The sequence below is a fragment of the Gadus morhua genome, chromosome 1, assembly GCF_902167405.1.
Source record: "Gadus morhua chromosome 1, gadMor3.0, whole genome shotgun sequence".
NCBI lineage: Eukaryota > Metazoa > Chordata > Actinopteri > Gadiformes > Gadidae > Gadus > Gadus morhua.
Genome location: NC_044048.1, coordinates 16,882,659 through 16,907,658, shown reverse-complemented (window position 1 = coordinate 16,907,658; position 25,000 = coordinate 16,882,659). Strand labels below are relative to the sequence as shown.

General features: G+C 48.3%; 1 protein-coding gene across 1 annotated transcript in view; it reads left to right on the top strand.

Moving 5' to 3' along the window:
- fgd (faciogenital dysplasia) overlaps nucleotides 1-25,000 on the top strand; it is a 55,239-nt gene that overhangs the window by 22,018 nt on the left and 8,221 nt on the right. The window contains exons 2-13 of the mRNA XM_030344436.1: nucleotides 13,975-14,136; nucleotides 15,358-15,559; nucleotides 15,934-16,552; nucleotides 18,288-18,377; nucleotides 20,321-20,457; nucleotides 21,372-21,528; nucleotides 21,797-21,935; nucleotides 22,442-22,500; nucleotides 23,489-23,635; nucleotides 23,741-23,833; nucleotides 23,974-24,053; nucleotides 24,287-24,317. Coding sequence (XP_030200296.1) covers nucleotides 13,975-14,136; nucleotides 15,358-15,559; nucleotides 15,934-16,552; nucleotides 18,288-18,377; nucleotides 20,321-20,457; nucleotides 21,372-21,528; nucleotides 21,797-21,935; nucleotides 22,442-22,500; nucleotides 23,489-23,635; nucleotides 23,741-23,833; nucleotides 23,974-24,053; nucleotides 24,287-24,317 — 1,916 coding nt within the window. The remainder of the gene's footprint in view (nucleotides 1-13,974; nucleotides 14,137-15,357; nucleotides 15,560-15,933; nucleotides 16,553-18,287; nucleotides 18,378-20,320; nucleotides 20,458-21,371; nucleotides 21,529-21,796; nucleotides 21,936-22,441; nucleotides 22,501-23,488; nucleotides 23,636-23,740; nucleotides 23,834-23,973; nucleotides 24,054-24,286; nucleotides 24,318-25,000) is intronic.

Here is a 25,000-nt window from a genome sequence, read left to right as displayed (position 1 = left end):
ACACACAAACTCACTCACAGATTCCTTGGTTAACAGTCACTGTGATTAGTCTGCTTCATGCACGGTAATTATACTCACAGTTTCCTTTCTCCACGCGGGGCACCCCTGGGTCCCGGCTAGGAGGACAAGGCGATGGCATTTCCTGTGGCAGTGTTGGCATAGAAATAACAGGAGTGAACCAGGAAGTGACACGTTGAACTATTAGATAATGACAGAGTGGCGTTGTGTCGGTGGGCCATGCTAAGTGCCCTCATGTCTTATCAAGAAGACACCCAAAAAGCCAGACCAGAGCACGGTAGAGAGACCTAGAGAGAGAGTGGGAGAAAGAGAGAGAGTTAACTGAGTTAACTGTGTTTTTCTACCACTGCTGAGCAGCTCCACTGAACCATGTGCCAGTGCACTGGTCCAGCTGGGCTACTGGGTTAGGTTTCACTGTCCTCCAACCATGGCATGCGCTCTATGGTGTGTGTGTGTGTGTGTGTGTGTGTGTGTGTGTGTGTGTGTGTGTGTGTGTGTGTGTGTGTGTGTGTGTGTGTGTGTGTGTGTGCCTCGATGTGTATGTTTGTGCATGTTCGACCTCTATGTAGGCTGGCCTCTATTTATGTGTGTGAGAGTGTGTATGGGTGCTTCGTAATAAGTGTTTGTGTTGGTCTCTATATGTGTGTGCATGAGTGCGTGTGTGTGTGTGTGTGCGTGTGTGTGTGTGTGTGTGTGTGTGTGTGTGTGTGTGTGTGTGTGTGTGTGTGTGTGTGTGTGTGTGTGTGTGTTTGCCTGTGTGTGTGTGTGTGTGTGTGTGTGTGTGTGTGTGTGTGTGTGTGTGTGTGTGTGTGTGTGTGTGTGTGTGTGTGTGTGTGTGTGTGTGTGTCTCTATGGTGGTGGTGTGTCCTCTCTCCTGACCGAGCGGGGCCTGGCCAGTGAGTCGGAGGGGGTTAGGGGCTCTTGTCTCTCAGGCCGAGCATGTGTGTGTGTGTGTGTGTGTGTGTGTGTTTGTGTGTGGTCGACCTTCTGTTCAAAACTGAGGCACCAACTCACAGGAATAATAATCATTTCAAAAGAAAAAAACTGTAGAGAAATCGACATTCATATATACCCGAGGTCCGGTATAAACCTGCCCTCCCATTCCTCCCAGCCCCCCCCCCCCCCCCCCCCCCTTCATCTCAAGTTTTAGAACTGGCCGCTCACTTCAAAAGCCTTCAGCAGCCACAAGGTATCAGTGTTAATGTGGAGGCTGGCTCTTTGTAGTTCTGCATCCCCCTGTTCCCTCCCATGCACACACACACACACGCACGCGCACGCACGCACGCACGCACGCACGCACGCACACGCACACACACACACACACACACACACACACACACACACACACACACACACACACACACACACGCGCACACGCACACGCACGCACACACACAGACACCCTGCATCCTTACTGCTCTGGAGAAGATGAGGAATGGCTTGAGGAAACGTAGCAAGATATTTTTAAAGTATCGGCTGTAAGGCACAAGGTGCTGTTTGTTTGTTTGTGTCTGTTGTTTGTGTGAGTTGTTGAGTGTGTCTGTGTGTGGCCGAGCATGTCTGTCTGTCTGTCTATCAATGTGTGTGTATGTATGCGTGTCCATCTCTATTTGTGTGTTTATATGTGTCTGTCAATGTGTGTATCTATGTGTCTCTGTCTACATGTATGTGTATCTCTATATGTGTCCTTATCTATGTGTGTGTGTGTGTGTGTGTGTTTGTGTGTGTGTGTTTGTGTGTGTGTGTGTGTGTGTGTGTGTGTGTGTGTGTGTGTGTGTGTGTGTGTGTGTGTGTAGGTGCGTGTCTGTGTGTGTGTGTGTGTGTGTGTGTAGGTGCGTGTCTGTGTGTGTGTGTGTGTGTGTGTGTGTGTGTGTGTGCGTTTGTGTGTGTGTTTGCATGTCTGTTTGCCTCTGTGAACCTCTATATATATTGGGCTAAAGATTGGGAGCAGCTTGGAAGATGTTTAACTACAGAATTCAGCCTGTACCCCTGGATGTATTCACTTCAGGGGGTCCGTTTTATAGGTAGCTTTTACGGTGGAAAGAAGCAACAGTACCTGTGCACACATGGCACTGCTTGTCAGTAATGGGGCACAATACCATATATGGTGACTGCTAACTTTAATCCTCAGTTGGAAGCCATCTTGTTGTCCTTTCTTCTGTTTGGTGCAACCTGAGACAGTGCAACAGACAATTGAATGTGTTACCAGCCGCAAAAAAAGCCTGAAATTGCTTTTTCTGTGAATGCTGTGTCTATGCAGACATTTTGTGTCCGCCTAGATGCATATGTTCTTATTTTTATTTATTATAATAAAGGATAAATATACATTATTATTATAAGGAGGAGTTACAAAGACAGATACAGGCAAAGATATATTTATGTACGTACAAGTACAATTTACAAACATCCATACAGTCAGACAGACAGCCAGACAGTCAGATAGATAGAGAGACAGACAGACAGTCAGACAGACAGTCAGACAGCCAGACAGACAGGCAGGGTAGAGGAGCGCAAGCTGAGGACTAGGTGTTAGTGTTGGTGTTTGGTAAAGTGTTTGGTGTGTGGAAACAGGCTTTAAAGATAACAAAGCTGTTGAATAAGGTGCTATTACTCATATCAGCTAATCTCACCACCATATACAGTAAAATTGCATAAGGACTGACCCGGTTTTGCTAATGTACGACTGTATGTAACCATGACAACGACCAAAATACCCCTCGTGGCAGAATAGACATGGGCACTTTTAATGGTGTCCCTGTTTTCCCGGGAACCTGATTTCTCCTGCAGGAGCTGGCCGCAGGCTGGCTGTTACCGGTGGCACAGGTGACAGGTGGCCACAGCACCCTACCACAGGCATCAATAAGCCTTTCCCAGGAGGGCTCAGGGCGGGATCTCTCTCTCTCTCTCTCTCTCTCTCGCTCTCGCTCTCTCGCTCTCGCTCTCTCGCTCTCGCTCTCTCTCTCTCTCTCTCTCTCTCTCTCTCTCTCTCTCTCTCGCTCTCGCTCTCGCTCTCTCTCTCTCTCTCTCTCTCTCTCTCTCGCTCTCGCTCTCTCTCTCTCTCTCTCTCTCTCTCTCGCTCTCGCTCTCGCTCTCGCTCTCGCTCTCTCTCTCGCTCTCTCCCTCTCTCGCTCTCTCTCTCTCTAATCCTTCCCAAAAACGCCCCCGTCAACAAGAAGGAGGCAGTTGGTGTGATGGAGAAAATGGCCGTTAGACCGGCGTTTGGCCCTATGGTTTCATTCTAATTAGATTTAACGGCCAACGGCTGCTCAAGACGCTCAGTTAAACGGCTCCTCATGTTGCCCGATGGTAGAAGGACCTGAACGCAAAGGCAAGAGAGCTACCGTCAATGCACGGCCCAGCAAACCTGAAACGCTACCTGCGTTACCAGCGCGTTGCATTGTATGTGTCAATACTTTACGTGCTCCGTGTTGAGTCTACGGCCCGCTTTGAACACAGGTTTTTGGGTTCTTGCTGTTATTTGCTTTGGGATATAAGAGTATCACCTGATTGAGTTCAGTGTTGTCGATGATTCATCGGGCTCCGCACGCGGAGCCCCGTGTTCTAGCAGGTTCTGCAGCAGACAGAAGGAGAGCGCAGGCCCCTGGGTCTCACTAGTGGTGTGCATAGCGCTGAGCTATGTCTCTATAGGGGAAACACTGCAGCCATTACAGGAGGAAATAGGAGCCTTTATTAGTTTTTCAAGTGTACACCTGGCTTCTATAATGGGCGTCGCCTTCCCACAGGCTTCTGTCTGTCTGTCTGTCTGTCTGTCTGTCTGTCTGTCTGTCTGTCTGTCTGTCTGTCTGTCTGTCTGTCTGTCTGTCTGTCTGTCTGTCTGTCTGTCTGTCTGTCTGTCTGTCTGTCTGTCTGTCTGTCTGTCTGTCTGTCTGTCTGTCTGTCCGTCTGACTGTGTGTGTGTGTCTCTGTCTCTATCTCTGTCTGCATACTTGTGCTTGTGTTCTTGCATACATTAGTGGTAGGCTAATTAGTATGTACTTTCCGTCGGCTAATTGGTCTTATTTTGCCACCCGAAAACCTCACGTTCAACCTCACGTTCGATAAGCAATTTTCCGCTTTCCACTTCACAAATATAAAAGATTAATACCAGGCTCTCCTTTCATTTGTTATTTCAAGTTATTGACGGGAAGTCAGCGGGCCAGAAGCTGGAATCGAGAACCCACGAAGACCTTCGGTGATAAATTGTGTCGGGCAGCAGCAGAACTGAAGCCGGTTGTCTCGGCTTCTAACTTGTTTGAAAACGGACAAAAGCTGCTGACTCTTGCCTTTTCACATCCAAGTGGCATTTAGAAATGAACTCTGACGTCAAGAGCCACACTGCAAAGAGGCATGTCAGTGCAGAGTTTACTACGACCTTTGAGACTCTGCGAGGGTGTGGGTATGTGCGGATGTTGGGCTACATTCCAAATTGTACAAGCTCCAGGATCTCCCCTCAACACCCCCCCACCCCATATATCCACCGCACTCTCCCACCCGCCAACAATCTGGACACATACAAACCGGGCAAAACCGGACCAAACCAGGCTTGCCTCCACATGTCCTGTTCTAGGTGGGGTTGGCCTCCCCCACCTGCCATCACCCGCCTCCTTCCACTCAACCTCCGCCCTTCTCCACCTCCTGGGACTCTTAGACTGTCAGCGGGCGGAGGAAACACCTCTGTGCAGGCTGACGCTCATCCTGTGTGGAAGTGGCACAGAGTAGAGGTGCTGCCCGCCGCTGGGACGTGGTGTGAGGCACCGGTTAGGGAGCGGCCCCTCCACCCAAAACCCACCAAAAGGATATACAGTTCCAGATACAATACGAGGGGGAAAGGCCAACGCTCCACAACGGGAGCCAGAGGGACAGAGGAGAGGTTAACACACAAAGCCGCAGGGCTGCGTGGGTCTGTTGAAGGCCTGAATGCCATTGAAAGTCCAATGCAGAGATTGTCACGCACATGCTCTCTTGAGTTACCTCGCATTTCGTTTGCGTGGTAATCACTTTTATTCCTTTAGTCTTCACACACAATTGCGCTTGCATGCACATGCACACGCATGCACGCACGCGCACACCCACACACACACACACACACACACACACACACACACACACACACACACACACACACACACACACACACACTATACAAATTATACACACTCACCTATCCCGCCTGCTACTTGAGGGTTTCATGCGAGAGGCTCGTGTGTGGCTTCTTGGAAACTTTGGCTTATTCCAGAGGTGTAATTCTGTGGCAGCCAAAGGTGCATTTATGTTGTTTGGGAGAGTGAAGGTTAGTGTGTTATTTGGGTGAAATGGAATGTTTTTATTGAATAGCGTTTGTGCGCACTAGGGCCTAATCCTGTGGCCGCAGTGGAATAGCACCGTACTTTAGCGAGCGCAGTAAAACGTGTGTGTATGTTTGCATTAGCAGGCAGTTCTTCGAGCGCAATGCAACTGGTCTCGGCTACGACAACGGTTAGCGAAAGGGAAGGTGGTCTAGATTTTGCATTGACTTATGTGGCTGTGCTTGTGTATCAGATATGTGCAGAGTAGGACTGCTTTAAATGTGTCTCCACTCATGATGCCTTCTTTTGTCGATGTAATCAATGGATTAGCATTAATAAATCACACTGACAAGTGTGATTCCCTCAATCAATGGAATAGATTGATTCAGCCAATCCATATATTAAAAAAGATAACTCTAATCAATCCATTTACACTTCAGAGACCCTTATGTTAATTGCTGACAGAATTGGACATGCACTCAATGTCCACAATGTGGACTGTTGGAGGACGGACAGAGGTCATACGGACCCCTTGGTGTGTGCGTGGTTTGCTATTTCAGGCGGGGGGCACGGATGACACATGGAGCAGCCTTGTGTTTAGTCGGAGTCAAAAGGGTTGACTCACTTTTTCTCAACAGCAGTGGTGGCAAATGTTTCCTCTGGCTGAAAATGTGTTTATGTTTGTTATTTTTAAACCTGACGTTGCAAAAAAAACTATTTTTGGAGACTTTCCTAACCCACATTACAAAGCGCGTTGCGCTTTGCGCTTCTGAACAGTACACTTCTAGTTGAGTTTGTCGTGGTTCCTCCCGGTGAATAGCCTCCATTTTAGGGGCTGCTTGGCTGGCGTCCACCCCTGGTTTCTGGGACAGTTACACAGTCTTCTCCACAGGCCGCTCTGTAAACCCCCTTGTTCTCCTCTGTGTGTGTCGGCCCTAATTGCCGATGTGTAGTCGCTTCCCTACGAACAGAGAGGGCCCTTTGGCTAGTGTAGCACACGGCTTGCACACAATGACGGCCACACTTCAGTGCACCATGTCTCCTTAACTTGTCTGCAGTACCGGCAGGCGGCCATGTCGGCTGTACCAGTAGGCGGCCATGTCTGCTGTGCCGGCGGTAGCGGCCATGTCTGCTGTACCAATAGTGGGGGCAGCTATGTCTGTAGTACCAGTTGTGGTAATAGCTGTAGCAGCTATGTCTACTGTATGGTTAGCGGTAGCAGATATGTCTGCTATGCCAGTAGGTGTAGCAGTAGCAGCCATGTCAGCTTTACTGGTAGGTAGCGTTAGCAGCTATGTCAGTTTTACTGGTAGCATTAGCAGCTATGTCGGCTTTACTGGTATGTTGTGCTAGCTGCTATTTCCACTAGACTGTTAGAGGTAGCAGCTACGGTGGGAAGGAGTTGTGAGTTAAGAGGTTTGGTCATTGCAACCCGGAACAGGGCTTGTGGCTGATAATAGGATGAATATACCATCTGAGTCATCCATTCATCATCCCTGCGTCACGAAGTGCCTTCAAAACGGTTAATATTTACCAGAACCCGTGAAATGTCTTCTTTTTGACTCAGTTAGCTCAGACTTTCATTGGCTTACGTTACCTGCGTGCCTCTCTTCAACTACCGTTTAAACAAAAAACCTAGGTGGGAAGTCTCTCTGTAAATAAGTGTTCTGTTTGGCTAAGTCAAGGGTTATATCCATCCATGCACAATGTTTACACATTGTGTCTACGCATGCGTGTATGTATATTTTGCATTGGTTTGTAACTTACTGGAAGTGGCTGGGTTGATATAGCTGTGTGTGTGTGTGTGTGTGTGTGTGTGTGTGTGTGTGTGTGTGTGTGTGTGTGTGTGTGTGTGTGTGTGTGTGTGTGTGTGTGTGTGTGTGTGTGTGTGTGTGTGTGTGTGTGTGTGTGTGTACGTGTGTGTGTGTGTGTGAGAGACCTTTTAGGGAATGCAGAGTAGCGGACGTGGTCTCAAATGAATCATGTTTGGACGGTTATTAAAACCAGTAAAATCCCTTTTGTGTGTGTGTGTGTGTGTGTGTGTGTGTGTGTGTGTGTGTGTGTGTGTGTGTGTGTGTGTGTGTGTGTGTGTGTGTGTGTGTGTGTGTGTGTGTGTGTGTGTGTGTGTGTGTGTGTGTGTGTGTGTGTGTCTCTCTCTCTCTCTCTCTCTCTCTCTCTCTCTCTCTCTCTCTCTCCATCAGAGCTGAACGACTCCCTAAATTAAAACTCACTCATCTCAGCCACTTTCTATTTGATCCCCTGGAGCTTGTAACCATACCTCACATTAGCTCTGTTGCCGAAGCAATGCCCTTTCCTCATGGCACTGCCACCCAGACCCCCTCCGGCCTCAGCTTGGGCCGGCCTAGCCAGCCCAGCACACGGTTGGCCCCCACTCTGATGTCATCTTGTCAGGCCTTGTGAGCCTCATGCTCGCCATACTTGTTGACGGTCAGTGACAGTGTATTGTTTAGGCAGGAAGGAACGCAGACAAACCTCCGAGGCATCCTACATAGCTTTAAATGTCGTTGTTGTTTTTGTTGTTGTGGGGTCTGTGTGTTATTGTGCTTGAAATGGTAGTTTACTGAATGCACGTGTTGCATAAGCGTTGTATAATCAATTCATCTTTTTATGTAGCAATATATTTTTCCTTTATTTACAATAGTGCTGTGGAGAAAAGGGGCTCCAGGCTGTTCCCATTACTCCCCCCAGCATTCTGTATTCTTTCAGCCATTTCCCTACACCCCCTCTTCTCTCTTACCCCCCCCTCCTCCATATCTATCATGCTCCTAATCTGTGGGAGCCGGAGCAGTCCTCCCACTCGGTGTGGGAGGACTGGGCCAGGGCCTGCTGTGCCCAGTGACCTGATTTAGGGTGAGAGGATAGGCCTGACAGGATGACTTAGCCAGCCCCCCCTGCCCCACCACCACTACCACCCACACCACCACTTACCCCACCCTCCCCCTACCCAGTCACCCATCTCCGGGCCGCTGAGAAAACCACAACGCCAGTGGAAGGAAAATAACCAACATTGGCCAGTCGCGCGCTCATAACAGGAGCCCGCGAGCGTCCTCAGCAGGTAGGCCGTGATTGGGCGGCTGCAGGGTGGAATGCCCGCCCGAAGGTTAGTCTATAGCTGGGCGATAGAGTGCAAGGGGACGAGCAGTGATGAGGGCAGAAGTGTTAATCTGGAGCCAGATGTTGTTGTGTGTGATTGGTTGGCCGTTGATCCCCCTCTATGTGTGCATGCATGCGTAGTACGCCGAGAGTTAGTTACTGGGTGATGTAGTCTCACCGCCTCAAGAGAGGCTCACGAGTGTCAGGGATTGGTCCATTGGTTGTCGCATGAGCGATCCCACTGGAGCTGTTGTGGAACAATAACAGAAGGATTCCTCTCTCATCAGTCCTACATTGGAACAGACTGTTCCAATGTTAAGTCACTGCCTCTTTGACAATAATACGTCTCTTTTCTGCCATGGTCAACAATATCATGCATTTGTTTGAATAAGAAACACTGGAGTGTATTTGGTGCAGCCTGAGTTGTTCAGTGTGTAATGATATGAGTTTCTCTGCTGTGGTGACGAGGTGCTCCACGTGGCTGCTCCTACCCCTGTGTCGATGTAGGGTAGTATTACAGTGTTTGTTGCCGCAGTGCTGTGTAAACCTGGCCGTGGCACAGTTTTCCCCTCCAGCCTCAGAGGGTGAGGGCCTTTAAAAGCTAGCGAAAGAGGAATATATGGGCAAATCAAGGTCAGTGCATTTCTTTCTCCTTTCGCTCTGGGATGTTGTGGAGTCAGGCTGCACAATATGTTCCCGTATCAAATACACACTGATACATCAAATAAACGACGTGTCATCTATAGCCTTTCTCTATCGTTTAAAGTGGTAGGGTACATTTTTTGGGGGAAATCCACATGAGCCACATTAGCGCAAGTAACCTCCAACTAAGCAGCCTATAAAAGCAAATAGGGCAGTGTAAGTAGAACACTATTTCACCAGGATGTCAACTTATCTCTGTTCCCCCGGTTTCCTGTTTGTCTATTGAGAACAATATCGCACATCATCTCGTTTCCATTGAACTCCCCCTTAAAAAATGATGTTCCCGGCGGGCACACCAGTCTCTGCACGTAGGTGCCGCCGGTCTGGGTGTCTCGGAAGGGATTTGTCAAGTCAATGGAGCGAGTTTCATTCAGGAAGACGTAAGTGAGAGGAACGGAGACTGTCAGTCTGTCAGGCCAACAGAGAACCGACACAGAATCAATCAATATAGTCAGAGCTGGCGAGAGAGAGAGAGAGAGAGAGAGAGAGAGAGAGAGAGAGAGAGAGAGAGAGAGAGAGAGAGAGAGAGAGAGAGAGAGAGAGAGAGAGAGAGAGAGAGAGAGAGAGAGAGAGAGAGAGAGAGAGAGAGAGAGAGAGAGAGAGAGAGAGAGAGAGAGGGAGAGAGAGAGAGAGAGAGAGAGAGAGAGAGAGAGAGAGAGAGAGAGAGAGATAGAGGGGGTGGGGGAGAGAGGGAGAGAGAGGAGGGGGAAGGGGGGAGGAAGAGACACAGATTGTAGTGTAGACAGACGTTAGCAGTGAAGAAAGGATTGACTCGATTCTGCATTTTGGGCATGGTGGGGGGGGGGTGCTGTTATAGCTGTGGGGGTTGTCGTCTCTGCGTTGTCAGGGGATACCAGAGGAGCTGTGACTGGCTGGCGGTCGACGCCCCCCTCCCCCCCTGATGCATAGGAGGGATTCGTCTCCCAGACAGCAGTGGGGTGGGGGAACTGTACTCAAGGGATGATGGGTAATAAATGGCGCTCAGAAAGCCGCCGAAATGGGCTGACAGTAACTGTCAGTCGGCAGTTTGCTGGGGATGAGTGTTTGTGTGTTTGTGTATATGTGTGTGTGTGTGTGTGTATGTTTGTGCATGTATGCGCGTGTTTCTCTGTGTTAACACTCGCAGGCATTAAGTTGTGTTAGGTTCAGGATTAGGATAAATCAAAAGTCTCTTTGCATTTTTTGCAATTTTGGGATAAAAGGCAGGCTTTCTTTGCAAGAGACACACACACAGACACACACACATACCCACACACAGTTTCTATGCGGTGATATTTGTCTGAAATTCCATAGCTGGGATAGGGGTCATGTGCTTTCTTCAGGACCACATGCTTTTCACTTATATACCCCCGAGACACACACACACACACACACAAACACACACACACACACACACACACACACACACACACACACACACACACACACACACACACACACACACACACACACATACACACACACACACACACACACACACACACACACACACACACACACACACACACACACTCATACAAACACAAACACACAGACACACACACACACAACCATGGCAACACACACAGCATGTGTAGGGAAGTAAATATTGCACTGTTCAATGAATCACTGCAAAAAAGAGCTTTGCATGAGCACACTTGAGTCAAGGCTTCAGCCAAGCACAAGTGCTTGGCTGAAGCCGGCAGAGTAATGCAGTCTTTCCAGTTAAGTTACCAACAACATGCTCTTAGAATCCTGGTCCCCTCTGGGGTGGATGAGGACGACCCGCATGGCTCCACCGTGAGGAGTAAACAAGAGCAATGCTTGTTGTTCATTGGGACCAAGAAACAACCAAAAATAGCCTCAGTAAATATACCAAAATAAAAACGGTGGACGCCCTTCAGATAAGTGTTGCCATGGCAACCCCGAGATCCTCATCGGTGCCACAGGGGTTATGGCCTTCAACATAGCGTTCAGATGTGATTGTTCCTTTTTTAACCTGGTTTCGCGTTGAGACCCTTACCTGTAAGAGAAGGGGAAGGCACTCCAGGGGGTTTTCAACAAAGGTATCTGCTGAGGATCTGTTGTTAACAGTATTCCGTGTGAACCCTCTCTGTTACAATCAGTGTGTTGACTGACTCATTGTCAGTCATGGTTTTTTGTCTTTTGTCTAGCAGGGCGTTGGAGCCCTTAGAGTGGTGCTCAGGTCTGGGAAATCATACATTATCATACTGTCTCATCTCCATTATATGTGGACAGGTTTCTTTTGTCCTATTGTAATAGGACATTATAAATAGATTAAGAGAAAAACAATCACGCACACAGAAAAAAACTACACTTACCATAGTACTCCTATCTTTCTTTTGAAAGAGTGGGTTTCACTGAGCTTTCGCTTTAACTATGAATGGAAGGTGCGGGAACCTAGCTGTGATTGGTCGGCTGGGCCGTGACGGGACCACATGTGGCCTGGAGGGTGGGAGCAGTGATCAGGTTTGGCCAGGTGCAGTTTCTTCGAGCGCACCTTCACACAAACAGATGACTGTGTGTGTGTGAGTGTGTGTGTCAGCCTATTATACCGCGCCAAGGTTGGAAGATGTGGTTCTGGGTGTGTTCCTGGTTTCTTGTGTGTGTGCTGGAAACCGCCACACAATGCAGTCTTTAGTACACACTGTGTTGTCAGAGTGGGAGGAGAACAAGCTACGCTATTGATGGATGCTACGTTGAAAGTTGTACTTTTCCTACTTGATTCCCTTTGAATTGTTGGATACGTGAAGCACGAAGCGGACCGTGAGCTAAGGTAATGAAACTTTTTCACGTGCTTTCCCTAGATTTCAAATCAAACTAAAGACCTCTGAGGTTTCTGCTGCTTTCAGAGATAGCCTCATAGAGACCGAATGGCCTTTGCTCCCTAGAACCGTGACTGGGGAAATTTCCAAACAACGCTGTGTTGTAAAAGATGATAAGCGTGAGGTTATTTACTTTTAACAAGTCGTAATGGTTGGTTCTTGTTCTGCACTTGAATCAAAACGCTCTTTGACTCAATCAATACAGCCCTCATTCATTGCATCCTAATGGAATATTATGGGATTTCAGATCAGAGCAGGGGATTGAGTGCTGGCCCCTTCCCCTGTGTCATCGAGTTCCTGTTTACTGTTAATCTTCTTGATCCCCGGCCCTGGTATATTCGTTCAGGTAACCATGGCGACGGCGGGTTGCCATAGGTACGGGCCACTATGCCCGTGTCTCCCAGCCCCTTGAGCAGAGTGTTTGTTTTTCCCAAGGGTGACCCCGGCCCTGGGTCAAAGAGTGGGCTGTTGGTGTGCTGCTTGTCTGAGGAACATGCCCCGTTCACTTGTTTATCCTCCAGCTCTCCACTCTGAGTCTACTTAATGCGCACCTTTGATTTATAGGGTTAGGGTCAGTGCCGGCTGACGAGTCAGGGAGAGCAGTGGGAACGCTTTCCAAATACTTGTGCCGGAGGGAGTACCGAAATCTTTTATATTCTTCCCTTTATTTGTCCTTGTTTCTGCCTTATCTAAACAGTTGCTAGGGCTCCGTGATCTGTGTGCCTGTGTCAGTCTCGAAGCTATTCTTCAATTCATTTTGTTTTGCAAAGTCCCGCCTGATTGGATGATCTCGCAGTGCGTCCTTTAGCGGTGAGGACAGGGTAGGAAAGGCTGGGCCCATGCCAAGTGGAACGGACTCATCTCCTAGAGACAAGTTAGCCACTGCCTTAAGACCACAGCAAGAAAAAAATTAAAGTATACAGAGTCGGATTCCAATGAGACGAGCGAGACGGAAACACGGGCCGCGCTCCAGCGGAGATAAGACGGGGGGTGACTGGAGTCCAACCATAAGCCAGCAGTAATGGATCTCTGCCAGGCTGCAGTTTACACAGCTATTTACCAAAAGCCCATCTATCTGCTGCTTTAATGGAAGCACACATCAGATAACAGCTAAATTACAGGCGTCGAGGGACACTGAGCGGTTGTGTGCGCGGCCTCGTGCATAACACGTGTGATGCGCCACACAACACTGGGCTCAGAGAAAAGGAAAACAGAGGTAATATGTTGAAGGTCGGCCTCCTGTCAGGTAAAGGTGATCCACCTGACGGCGCTCCAGATCCACCGATATCCCCTCTATGCAGGCAGGAAATACATTTTGGGTCCATGCACACACACACACACACACACACATACATACACACACACACACACACACACACACACACACACACACACACACACACACACACACACACACACACACACACACACACACACACACACACACACAGACACACATAATCACAAAGTGGTATCAAGAAGATTGAATGCATCAGCGGTGGCTGAGTGAAACCAATATCCAATCTCTTGCAGTACAAAAAGTTCTGAGCTCTTATGTTCTCAGGGCCACCTTTGCCCAGAGGCAGAATCAATTGCCAGTGGCTTCCAGTTCTCCTCTGCTTGCCCTCGCTCTCGGCTCTCTATTTCACAGTATACACATGATCTTAAACGCACACACGCTCGCACGGGCATATGCACACACACACACACACACACCCACACACACACACACACACACACACACACACACACACACACACACACACACACACACACACACACACACACACACACACACACAGACCCAGAGGCGAAGGTCGGTGGTCTGTGACCGTTCCACTGCGCTGCACCTACATTAGGATTAGGCTAGGTGATGTCAGGAAGGGGTCCCGCTTTGATGCTCTGCTACGCTGATCAAACCCCGTAATGAACTGTGTCTAATGGGGCAAGCACGCCTAACGTCCTGATCAATAACCCCCCCTCTCTCCCTCCCCTTCCCTCCCTCTCCCCCTCCCTCCGTCCCTCCACAGATCTGTCTCCCAAGTACCAGTGCAGGTCGGTGGACTACCTGTGTTCCCCGCAGCTGGTGAAGAAGGCCCCTCCCCCCAGACCATGTCAAGAGAGGCCAACCCTCAAGCCCCGCCCCCCATCAGAGTCCTCAGCCCGGCCGCCGACCGCCCAGAAACCTCAAGGTAGGAAAAGAAACGACCGCAGCACACGACCCGCCGATGACATACTGTATGTGTGGGTGCCCGGTCCGTCCGTCCAAAACGTCTGGGATGTTTTAGTTCTGCACGGCTGCAGTTCCTCCCAAGGCCGTGTAGTTTGTGATGGCTTTGTGATGATATGTCACCTGTCACTTCCATGGCCCCTGTGTCGGCCGGACCTGCCTGGCTGGAGGTCACCTCCAGGCACAGCCGCCGTTGCAGGCTAATGGGATATAGGTTATGAATTCAGCCAGTGAAACATTACACCACCTGAGTTTAACTGCCCTGCAGCGCTACACAAAATACTGAACGTGTCTTTGCCTGTTCCACATTTTGTCTGGCGCTGCTAGTGTGTGTGTGTGTGTGTGTGTGTGTGTGTGTGTGTGTGTGTGTGTGTGTGTGTGTGTGTGTGTGGGTGGGTGTGGGTGTGTGTGTGTGTGTGTATGTGTGTGGCAGGCAACATTATCCATGTAACAACCGCCCACTTATTATCGTTACGAATCCTGTCCCTGCATAATACTGATGCTCTAATGAAAAAAACAAATATGTAATTGCTTACAGCAATACACCCACCCATGCAGACCACTATATGTGCATGCACACACACGCCCACATGTGCAAACACACCAGAGCAACTACTAGGAAGGAAACCACACTCAGACACATACTCACACACACACACACAAACACAGCCACACACACACACACACTGTTCAACAACACATCGTCACTTCTACCTGCTTCCTCAATTCAAATAAGTCAGATAATAAACTCAATTAAAACCTTACATAGTTGATTATGGTACATCTTAAAAAGGTCGATCCGACCTTTTTTAACATCTTTGGTCGGCTCGGCTCAGCATCCTTTTTTATTAGATCTCGTTTTGACACCACTGTGACAAATGCTCACACTCATCTTAACATCCTGTTCTGAAACGAGGAAGTCCTCAGATGGCTGTGTCTCTGGGCTAATCCTTCCCCATACCGCTTCTCTCTTCGCATGTAACTCTTATCGGACTCAACACATTTAGGGTTTGACGTCTTGGGGGAATGCGAGCAGGCATCCAGCTGGGCTCTATGGAGCTTCTGACTTTCAGGAGCACACACGGGTCACATGCCGCGAGATCGCTAGGGCTGTTTCACAGGAGAGCCCTCCAGTCTCTCCTTCTCTCTGTGGCTACCTGACCTGGGCTCCTTTCGTCTGCAGTGCCCCCTAAACCGCCACACCTGCTGGCCCTCGGACAGGACAAGAAGCCCAAGAGGATCCCCCCCGCGCCGTCAAGGCCCCTGCCGGCGCCCCCTCCGCCCCCCAAACCAAAGCCTGTGTTGACAGCTCCCGTCCAGGGTCCTCAGACCCAGAGAGAAGCCCAGAAGGTCGGGCTGCTCATCGAGAAGTTTGAGAGCTCAAGGTAGGCCCTTTATGTCTTTCACTCACTGCATTGTTTTGTGTCTGTTCACAGTTATGGGGTTTGTAGCAGTAGTAGTACATGTTCGATTTTAATTCATGTTTAGTCATTTCGTCAGCAGACCACCTTATCCAGAGCAACTTTTGAAAATCAAAGCATGCAATGAATACGAATCAATAAATATTCAAAACATCAGAAAAAACCTTTACACATAAGTAAATTAAGGAAATTGCTGTAGCATAAATGGGACAGAGTGCAGAGCAGCTGTAGGAATCCCATACAGGACGTTAAGGTGTTATCAATATCATGTTGTCCCACCTCTCCTCCAGCCTCTCCATATGCGTAACCCCGAGGGTCCCCTGTGTGTCTCCCTGCAGGGTCCCTATCCTGGGGGTGGTTCCCAGGAGCCAGCTGCAGCTTTGTCTGAAGATGGAGCTGGTCTCTGACGCCTCGGCCCCCCGCGGTCAGAGCCCCGCCGGCTCCACGGGGGCCCAGGACGACTCCGGGGACGCCTCCTCCCTGCTGGACAAGCTCTCCCTGGGCCCCTCAGAGCGGGCCGACGAGGAGGCGGAGCTCTCGCGCCTGGCCTCGTTGCCCGTCGCCGACGGCAACGAAGACCTGGCCCTGGAGGAGGAGGTGGACGTGCCCGGCGTCATGGTGTGCCTCCAGCGGGCCGAGCTGCGGGAGGGGGAGGAGCACCAGGGCCTCCCCCCGGACTCCTCGGAGCCCAGCGGCAGCGGGAAGGTCCCCAACCGGGACAGCGGCATCGACAGCCCGTCCTGCACGGTGGAGGGCGAGGTGTTCCCCAACGAGGACGCCATCGACGAGGAGGACCGCTACGACAGCGTCACGGAGACGGAGACCAGCGTGTCCTGCTGCGTCACCCTGGGCAACAAGCGGGACTCCACGCAGGACGAGGACAGCGACCTGGACGAGGGGAGCTGCGGGGAGGCAGAGGGGGCGGAGAAGACGGACGCGCTCTCGGAGGCCCACAGAGTACGTACTCATGAGCGCCGTGCAGAACCACCTGGGGTGGTGCGGTGGAATGCGCCTTCTGGAACGGGGGTGCACTTTAACTTGTCTTGCGTTGCCATCGGGCCTTTCATGTAGTGGAAAAAATTAGAGACACACAGACACAGACACGGTCTATTATTATCTCAGTCTGAGTGAAGAGAAAAGAATAGAAAAGAAAAGAAGGTCCCTTCCGCATTGCAACCTCAGGCTGCTTAGTGTGTGCTGTGTTGGCACCAGAGACTAGACACAAGGACAAGGCAGTTATGTTGCTATAAAAAGGTTTCTACCTACTCGGGGCAGTAAATACATGTGTTGATGGCTGCCAGATGAAATAGTGCTGAGAACGAAGTCCAACCCGCAGCAGTGCTGGGGTTTATGTTTATGTCTTCCCCGTGACCGTTGACTGTGAACCACCGTGACTAACAGGGTAACACAGTCCCACAGTTATAGACTCAGCCACTGTTCTCACACAGATCAGGGCAAAACCGGTCCAGACCCGCTCAGCCAATGGGACGTCTGTACAGACATAATGCTACTGATATGCTGAAACAGAAATTTTCAATAATATCATACTCTCCCAGTGTCTGTTTCACAGATAGACTGAGAGACAATTATAAAGGATATATAGTGAACAGTAGGGGCATGTTTGTGAGGTAAGGTGTCCGAGGCTGTTGAGTTCAGGGCAGGGCTGCTGCTGTTTTACTTCCTGTGCCAAATCTCTTAAGCCCAAGTTCACAAACGCACGCCCTCCTCTGCTGAGGAGCACACCTATATCCTACTTGGATAGGTGTTCCCCATATTTATCAATTCCTGTAATGTGTGTGTGACGTCTGCACATGTTTGGGTGTGTGTGTGTGGATCTTGCTGACAGGACAACGACGTCTCAGCTGATGTTGAAAGCCGAATAATGACAGCTTTTTTTTTACACAGGATGTGGCTTTTTTGTCAGTGCACATTGCAAGAAGATAAGGCAGCATAAAATGGCTCTTGTAACATCCTCTTGACCGAAGTTAGAGTATTTAACCCGGGCTGCCTCTTGATGAGGTTACCTGTCAAGGTCACTAAGAGTAGATTTACAGACATCTTTTCTACTGTAAGCATAGCCTCCCATTTCCTATGTGTGGGAGTGAGTGTGCTTCCTCCGGCCAATCGCAGACATGTGTGTATGTGTGTGTGTGTTTGTGTTAGTGAGTGTGTGTGTGGGTGCGTGTGCGTGCTCACCTGTGTACGTGTGCTTCTGGGTGCGTGCGCTCACGTGTATTTGGGTGTGTGTGTGTGTGTGTGTGAGCGTGAGTGAGCATGAGAGAGCACCAGACAATTGTTATGAAACCATCTTTGTCGCAACGGGCTTCCTGTAGTCTCTCGTGCGTTGTGACACCGCCGCTGACGTGGAATGTGCCCGCAGCCTCTTCTTGCCTCACTTGAGTTTAACCACGACACTTCCAGGTGTTGACAACATGCCCGCGTCCATCACAAGGTTGTGTCCTATCGATCACCCCCATCTGTGTTATTACCATGATATCAACGTGGGAAACACCAACCATGTTCTCTTGATTGGAGCTCTTTTTAATGTTTCCCTTCTGGACAACCTCAGGTGTTTGTAACTCGAGGGTGTCATTTCATCCCCTTCTATGGTGTGATCCTGTGGTTAATAGTGATGGTGTTTGGTGGGGTGGTGTGGTGAGTGTTGAACCAAAGGTTTGTTGTGTCTCCACAGAGCCCCGAGGCCCAGAGGCTGCTGAATATCGCCAGGGAGCTTCTCCACACGGAGGAGGCCTACGTCAAGAGGCTGAACCTCCTAGACCAGGTAGCTGCCAAGCATATCACACACACACAAACAGAAGCTAGCGTGCTCAAGCACGCGCGCGCACACACACACACACACACACACACACACACACACACACACACAGAAGCAAGCGTGCTCACACACAAAGGCAATGCACAAACACACGCATGCAAGGGCCCATTGTTGAATCCCTGTACCAGTATCATTTACCTTCCTTATTATGTGTGACTTTGCATGGCTAATCTGGGTGGCTCTGCCATAAATCTCCTCTCTGAAATACCTGTGCTGCACCAGTGGTTGGCGATTGTGATTGCGATCATTTTTTGAGCTTGATACATTTTGACACTGTGATCCACTAGACGAGGACAACCCTTCTTCTGTTCACTAGATTTAGTCAGGTGTGCTAGTGTGACAGGCTATTTGTATTAATAGTGCGTGCTTCTTTGCCTTGTGTTGATCGTTGAACGTTTGTTCCGTTTCCTCTTTTCTCAGTTGATTATACAAAGTAACACACCTTTGTCTGTGTGTTTGTGCCGTTCACTTATATCTGCATGTATTTGTTTAGGAACAGTATGTGTGTCATTGAAGATGGAGACAGTCCACTAAGCACTAATGTGTGTAAGCCTGGATTAAACATGGAATCAAATTATTTACCAGGCTCTGGGACAGCTCCACGTTGCAGGGTAACAGCTTGAGTTTGATGGAGTTGCCAGTCTGCACTTTTCTAAATTAACTAATTTTGTATAAACAAATGCATTTCCTGTAAACAAATTATAAAAAAAGCCCAAAATAATAATAATCGCACCAGTAATTGAAAATGTTTTTGGAGCGTTATTCTAAATTATAACATTCATTAAATATGACGCCTACAATTATCTCATGCTTACATACTGAATTAAAAGCAATTGTGAGGCTGTTTTTAATTTCCTGTTTTAAGAATTACTCGTCTTTAGAAACAGAAGAACAACCACAATGTCGGAAAGGACAGGGTCTATTCTGTTTGACTCTGTTTTGGCTCCCGTCACTAAGACCAGAGAGAGGTGAATTAGTCTTGGGAAAAGCCTGTTTGCCATGGAGGATATATCAATGGCTATTGAGCAGCTTAACCTTGAGCCAACCAGGTAAATACAATAAAAAGAAAGCAAAGAACATCTATGGCAGAGCTCTCAAATCCTGCTTTGTGAAGTAGCCTGAAGTCTGGCTTCAAGAAGACATGCCTGGGGTTATTTTCTCATTCTTTGTTTTGTGAAGCATAATCTCTGGGCTGGCCCTCTTCCCTGCTAATCTCTCTCGTCTATTTAATTAATAGACTGCTGCTTTTCAATGGGTCATCCATTTTTTGTGTGTTTTGTAGCCATTCCTATCGAGTTGGCGTGGTTATATTTCTTCTTAACTTCATGGGGTAGAGATGATGAAATAATCCATAACAGGGACTTTATATGGTTTATGGGGTACTCAGGGCAAGCAAAACCACATTACCATTTCCTGTTATGTTGCTCTATTTCAAATCCCTGCCAGCTACCTGCCACTTCAACAGTCTGATGCCTATCTTACTAGTCGCTCTGAATTTTAAAGATTCACAACGTGTTCTGGAAAATATCAAAATGTATTTGCATGCTTGCTGATGAGAACAATACTAAATCTGCCTTTTTTCATCCATGTGATATTTATATAAACATTGTGTTTTGCCTGTTTGTTTTTAGGAAGGCTCATTGGGGAATAACAGCATAACTATTTGTAATAATTGCATCTGGTTTCACTGCAAAGGGATCTGAATTAAAGATAACCTAGGTAACGGGACCTGAAGGTCAACAAACTGGCTCAGGCCACATACTCTTTCAGGAAGCATCTTTTAGCAGAAGTAGTAGTTGTAGTAGCAGCTGGCAGTAGGGCAGTAGTGGTTGTACTATGTACAGTGCTACAGCAGGGTGCTGATGTGTGCGCTGCTGTGTTGCCTCCAGGTATTCTGCACTAAGCTGACCGAGGCGGCCATCCCCCAAGACGTGATCACAGGCATCTTCTCCAACATCTCCTCCATCTACTGCTTCCACCACAAGTTCCTCCTCCCCGAGCTCAAGACACGCATCATCGGGGAGTGGTGAGAGGCCCGCACGCACGCACGCACGCACGCCCACTCACACACTCACTCACTCACTCACTCACTCACTCACTCACTCACTCACTCACTCACTCACTCACTCACTCACTCACTCACTCACTCACTCACTCACTCACTCACTCACTCAAACACACACACACGCGCACTCGCACACACACACAGATACAAACACATATACACACACTCTGCTGGAAGGGAATGTTCATGAGACGGTGGTTACGGTCTCGGATGCGGAGCGTAATCAGTTTGTCTATTATATTGGCTATAATACTTTGAAGGCAGCTGCTTGGCAGTAGGGAGAATTATTGCCCTCAATGGCAATAATGTGTGTGTACGTGTCTGTGTGTGTGTGTGTGTGTGTGTGTGTGTGTGTGTGTGTGTGTGTGTGTGTGTGTGTGTGTGTGTGTGTGTGTGTGTGTGTGTGTGTGTGTGTGTGTGTGTGGAGTCAGTGTGTGAGTCAGTGTGTGTGTGTACGTGTCTGTGTGCCCGGTTAATGGATGTGCCTCTCAGGGCATTTTCATTTTCTGTTTTCACTGAGGACAGGAAATGTATTAATTGTTATGTGTGTGTGTGTGTGTGTGTATGCGTATGTGTTATCATACCGCTGTCAGCCACAGGAGAAAAAAAGCTTCCCTAAAGAGCTTTGGTTAGACAAATTACGCTTCAAGACATTATTGTTTTACCCCATCGCTGAATACATTAAATCTAAAAACAGATACACAGGGAGGCACACACACACACACACACACACACACACACACACACACACACACACACACACACACACACACACACACACACACACACACACACACACACACACACACACACACACACACACACGCACACAAAAACACACACTTCTCAAACAGACTTTGTGTACTGTGTTCCAGGGAGTCTAATCCTCGTATCGGAGACATCCTCCAGAAGCTTGCGCCCTTCATGAAGATGTACGGAGAGTACGTGAAGAACTTTGACCGGGCAATGGACCTGGTCAATACATGGACACAGCGGTCCTCCCTTTTTAAGAGCGTGGTCCAGAACATACAGGTATGCATCTGATTTAGGCACCACTCCAAGGAGGGCTTGGTTTATATTGGACTAATAGCTGAGGGAGCCACAATAGTTGTATGGGCAATTGACATTCAACTGATGCTGAATAATTGAATTAAAGACGTCTTTCTTTCATGTAAGTCGATGCAATTCCTCAAGAATCATTTCACTGGTCGTCGATGCTACTCAAGGGGTGAAAAACGATGATATTATATTCTGACCCCGCCTCTGGTTCAAATCCATGCTTCCCATTGGCTCCCTGCAGCAACAGGCCGTGTGCGGGAACCTGACGCTGCAGCACCACATGCTGGAGCCCGTCCAGAGGATCCCGCGCTACGAGTTGCTCCTCAAGGACTACCTGAAGAAGCTGGCGGACGACGCGGCCGACAGGAAGGACACAGAAAGTATGTGGCCGAATCCAAAAGCACTTAGTGACAAAAAATGAATCATTTCCGTCTTTTGGTATGTTTGGTATGTTGTGTGAATGGATAGAAATGGGGGTTTCATTTCATTAATTCATGATTGTATAGATGGTTGAGAAACGTTTGGCCAATGCTCATTTTCTAATGCATTTAATGCAATATATATTTTAAACAAATTGGTGTATCATAGACAAACCCTTCCCGGCTTTCATGCATCAGTTGATAGCAATATGTTGTTCTAGTCTATTCATTAATCCCTTAGCAACTATGAACCTATATAACCTTTGTCAAGGATTGTTCCCTGTTATCTTCAACAGTAGCGTCAAGTCATTCATTCATCCGCCTCAGGTGTATGAAACCTTTAGCACATTGTTCCTGAGATACTGAGGATAATCTGCACATTTGCTTTTTAATGTGTGCGTTATGCTTCCGAAAATTGAATAGCTTCAACATTCAACGCTGTGTGTCCTTGTTTGTGTGTTTTGCAGAGGCACTGGAGCTTATCTCTACAGCAGCTAATCATTCTAACGCGGCAATCAGGAAAATGGTGAGTATTTTTCTCAACACTATAATTATATATATAAAGCTTGATTCTTCCCTAATTACCAAGTTCATTACTAATAGAGTTTGTGTGCTCTGTCTGCAATCATATTCCTTGCAGTTTTTCAACCAGCCACTATTCTATTTCTCTCCCTCTTTATCTTCCTTGTATCACTTGGTCACGTATTGAACTTTGTATTCAATACTGGAAGTGCAGCAGTTCACAAAATTATATTTCAGATTGCACTTCTAATTATACCGTACTTGCCATATCACAAAAACAACACAATAATGTGAGACATTAGCACATTTTACTCTCAAACCATGTCAAATATTGGCTTACGTTTATGGCTTGTAATAATAGCATACAAACCTAAAAATATAACTTTACATACTACTCATAATACGTATCTGGTCATGTATGCAGCTGGCACACACGCGTTTGTATGATGTAGCTGTTGCTACCCCTGGCATTAATCAATCACCTAGTTATTGTTGGATATGTTCCAGTCAGGTGAGGGGACCAGAGGTTAAATCAGCACTGACAGGAAGTTGCCATTTCCTGCTTCAGGTTTCACCGCTTTGCAGCGGAAGAGGCTGAGCAGAGTTTCTGTTAACGCTCATCCATTTCTTCTCCTTTTACTCTCTCGTATGTCTCGGCTTGTATTTCTCCTCAATTTTACGAACACCGTCGAAGAGTAGGGAAAACTTTTGCTCGGATCGATACAGAGGAGATACTAAGTGTTGGAAGGCTTTTCTTAGCCCAGGCTATGATGACACCTTCCAGGAATTACGCAACTACCCCCTCTGCTGGAGGAATTTTACGTCCTCTATGAATATATTCATAAGACTTACACCAGCATCGAAACATGTGTGTAGCCAATTTCGGATAAAGACTTTGATCGTTCTCCGCCTCACTAGCTTCGTAATTAAAGCAACTGAACGTTCCCATCACACTGGACGTCATCTCTTTGTGTCTGTTTCGTGTTCCCCAGGAGAAGATGCATAAGCTGCTGGAGGTGTATGAGCGTCTGGGGGGCGAGGAGGACATCGTGAACCCGGCCAACGAGCTCATCAAGGAGGGCCACATCAAAAAGATGTCGGCCAAAAATGGCACGGCGCAGGATCGATACCTCTACCTGGTGAGAAGGTCCCCCCCCTCACTGGGACGCATTAACAGCGACAATGCGCTTTACGTTTGCTCGCTCTCAGACCAGCCCTGACCGTCTCCTGTCTCTGGTTACCAGTTCAACAACATGGTGCTCTACTGCGTGCCAAAGCTCCGGCTGATGGGGCAGAAGTTCAGCGTCAGGGAGAGGATCGACATCGCTGGCATGGAGGTGAGGACGCACCTGACCTTTCTCCTGGCGGATCTACACTTGATAACAAAAGGCATCGTCTGTACTTGGGAGTGTGTAGAATAACCTCCCGCATCCCCCACTCCCGTCCTTGTTTTCCCTGCTTCCGTCCCCTCCACCAGGTGCAGGAGATTGTGAAGCAGAACCTCCCACACACGTTTGCCATCATCGGCAAGCAGCGTTCTCTGGAGCTGCAGGCCCGGTAATACACCCACTGCAGCAGGCATTCCAGGCCCTCAGGCTATTCTTTGATTTATTGTCACAGGTTTTTTTGTGTGTGGGTGTTTAAACTACTGAGACTAAAAGCATTATTTACAGCTCTTCTTTTCATTTCAAAAGGGCTAATTAGGATCTGTGCGGAAGAGGTTACATGTTTTTGGATGCAAACGATGACTAGAATGGAATGTTCTCATGGTCTGTTTCTATGATTTACAGGACAGCCGAGGAGAAGGAAGATTGGATACAGGTTAGGATCCCTTGAAAACACACATAACCCCACACACAGAATCTCCATCCCTCTCTATCTCTCTCTCTATCCTTTTTCTCTGTTTTACTAAACCTTAGATAGCACATCCCCCTTTCTTTGCCCTAATTTGTCTGCAGAGTTCTGCTCTGTTGGATGGTATTAGTGGGGCTTTGCGCTATGCGCTGTGTATTTGGGAATTGTGTTGTCTCATAAAGCTCCTCATTATTTTTAATTTATCCCATTACAGTTGAACAAAGCTGATTAAAACGCTTCATGGAGTATGAGGCGGGCCAGTTAAAACCACAGAATGGTTTGCTGGGTTTATTTTTTTGGGGGGGGCGGAGGGCAGAGATTTTGGAGCTGTTTGCCTATGTGTCTTTCCTCCTAACAAAGTGGTCTGAATAAGTTAGTTTGGATGTGAAATATGGCGGCGAAATAGAGACACAGTTTAAGAAACGGGTTGAATGGCGAATGACCTCTTGAGAAACGTTGTAGATTCTAGTATAACCTTCTGGTCTTCTGCGGTGGGTCCTGAGGCTTTGATGGGATGACGACTGCTCGATGTAATTTCCCCGTAGCGTACACAGGCTGGCCGGCAGCGTTCACCACCGCCACACTCACTTTCTTTGTTCCTCTTTCGGACAGGAATAAGTCCCATAATCGGTTCTCCCTTTCTCTTCTCT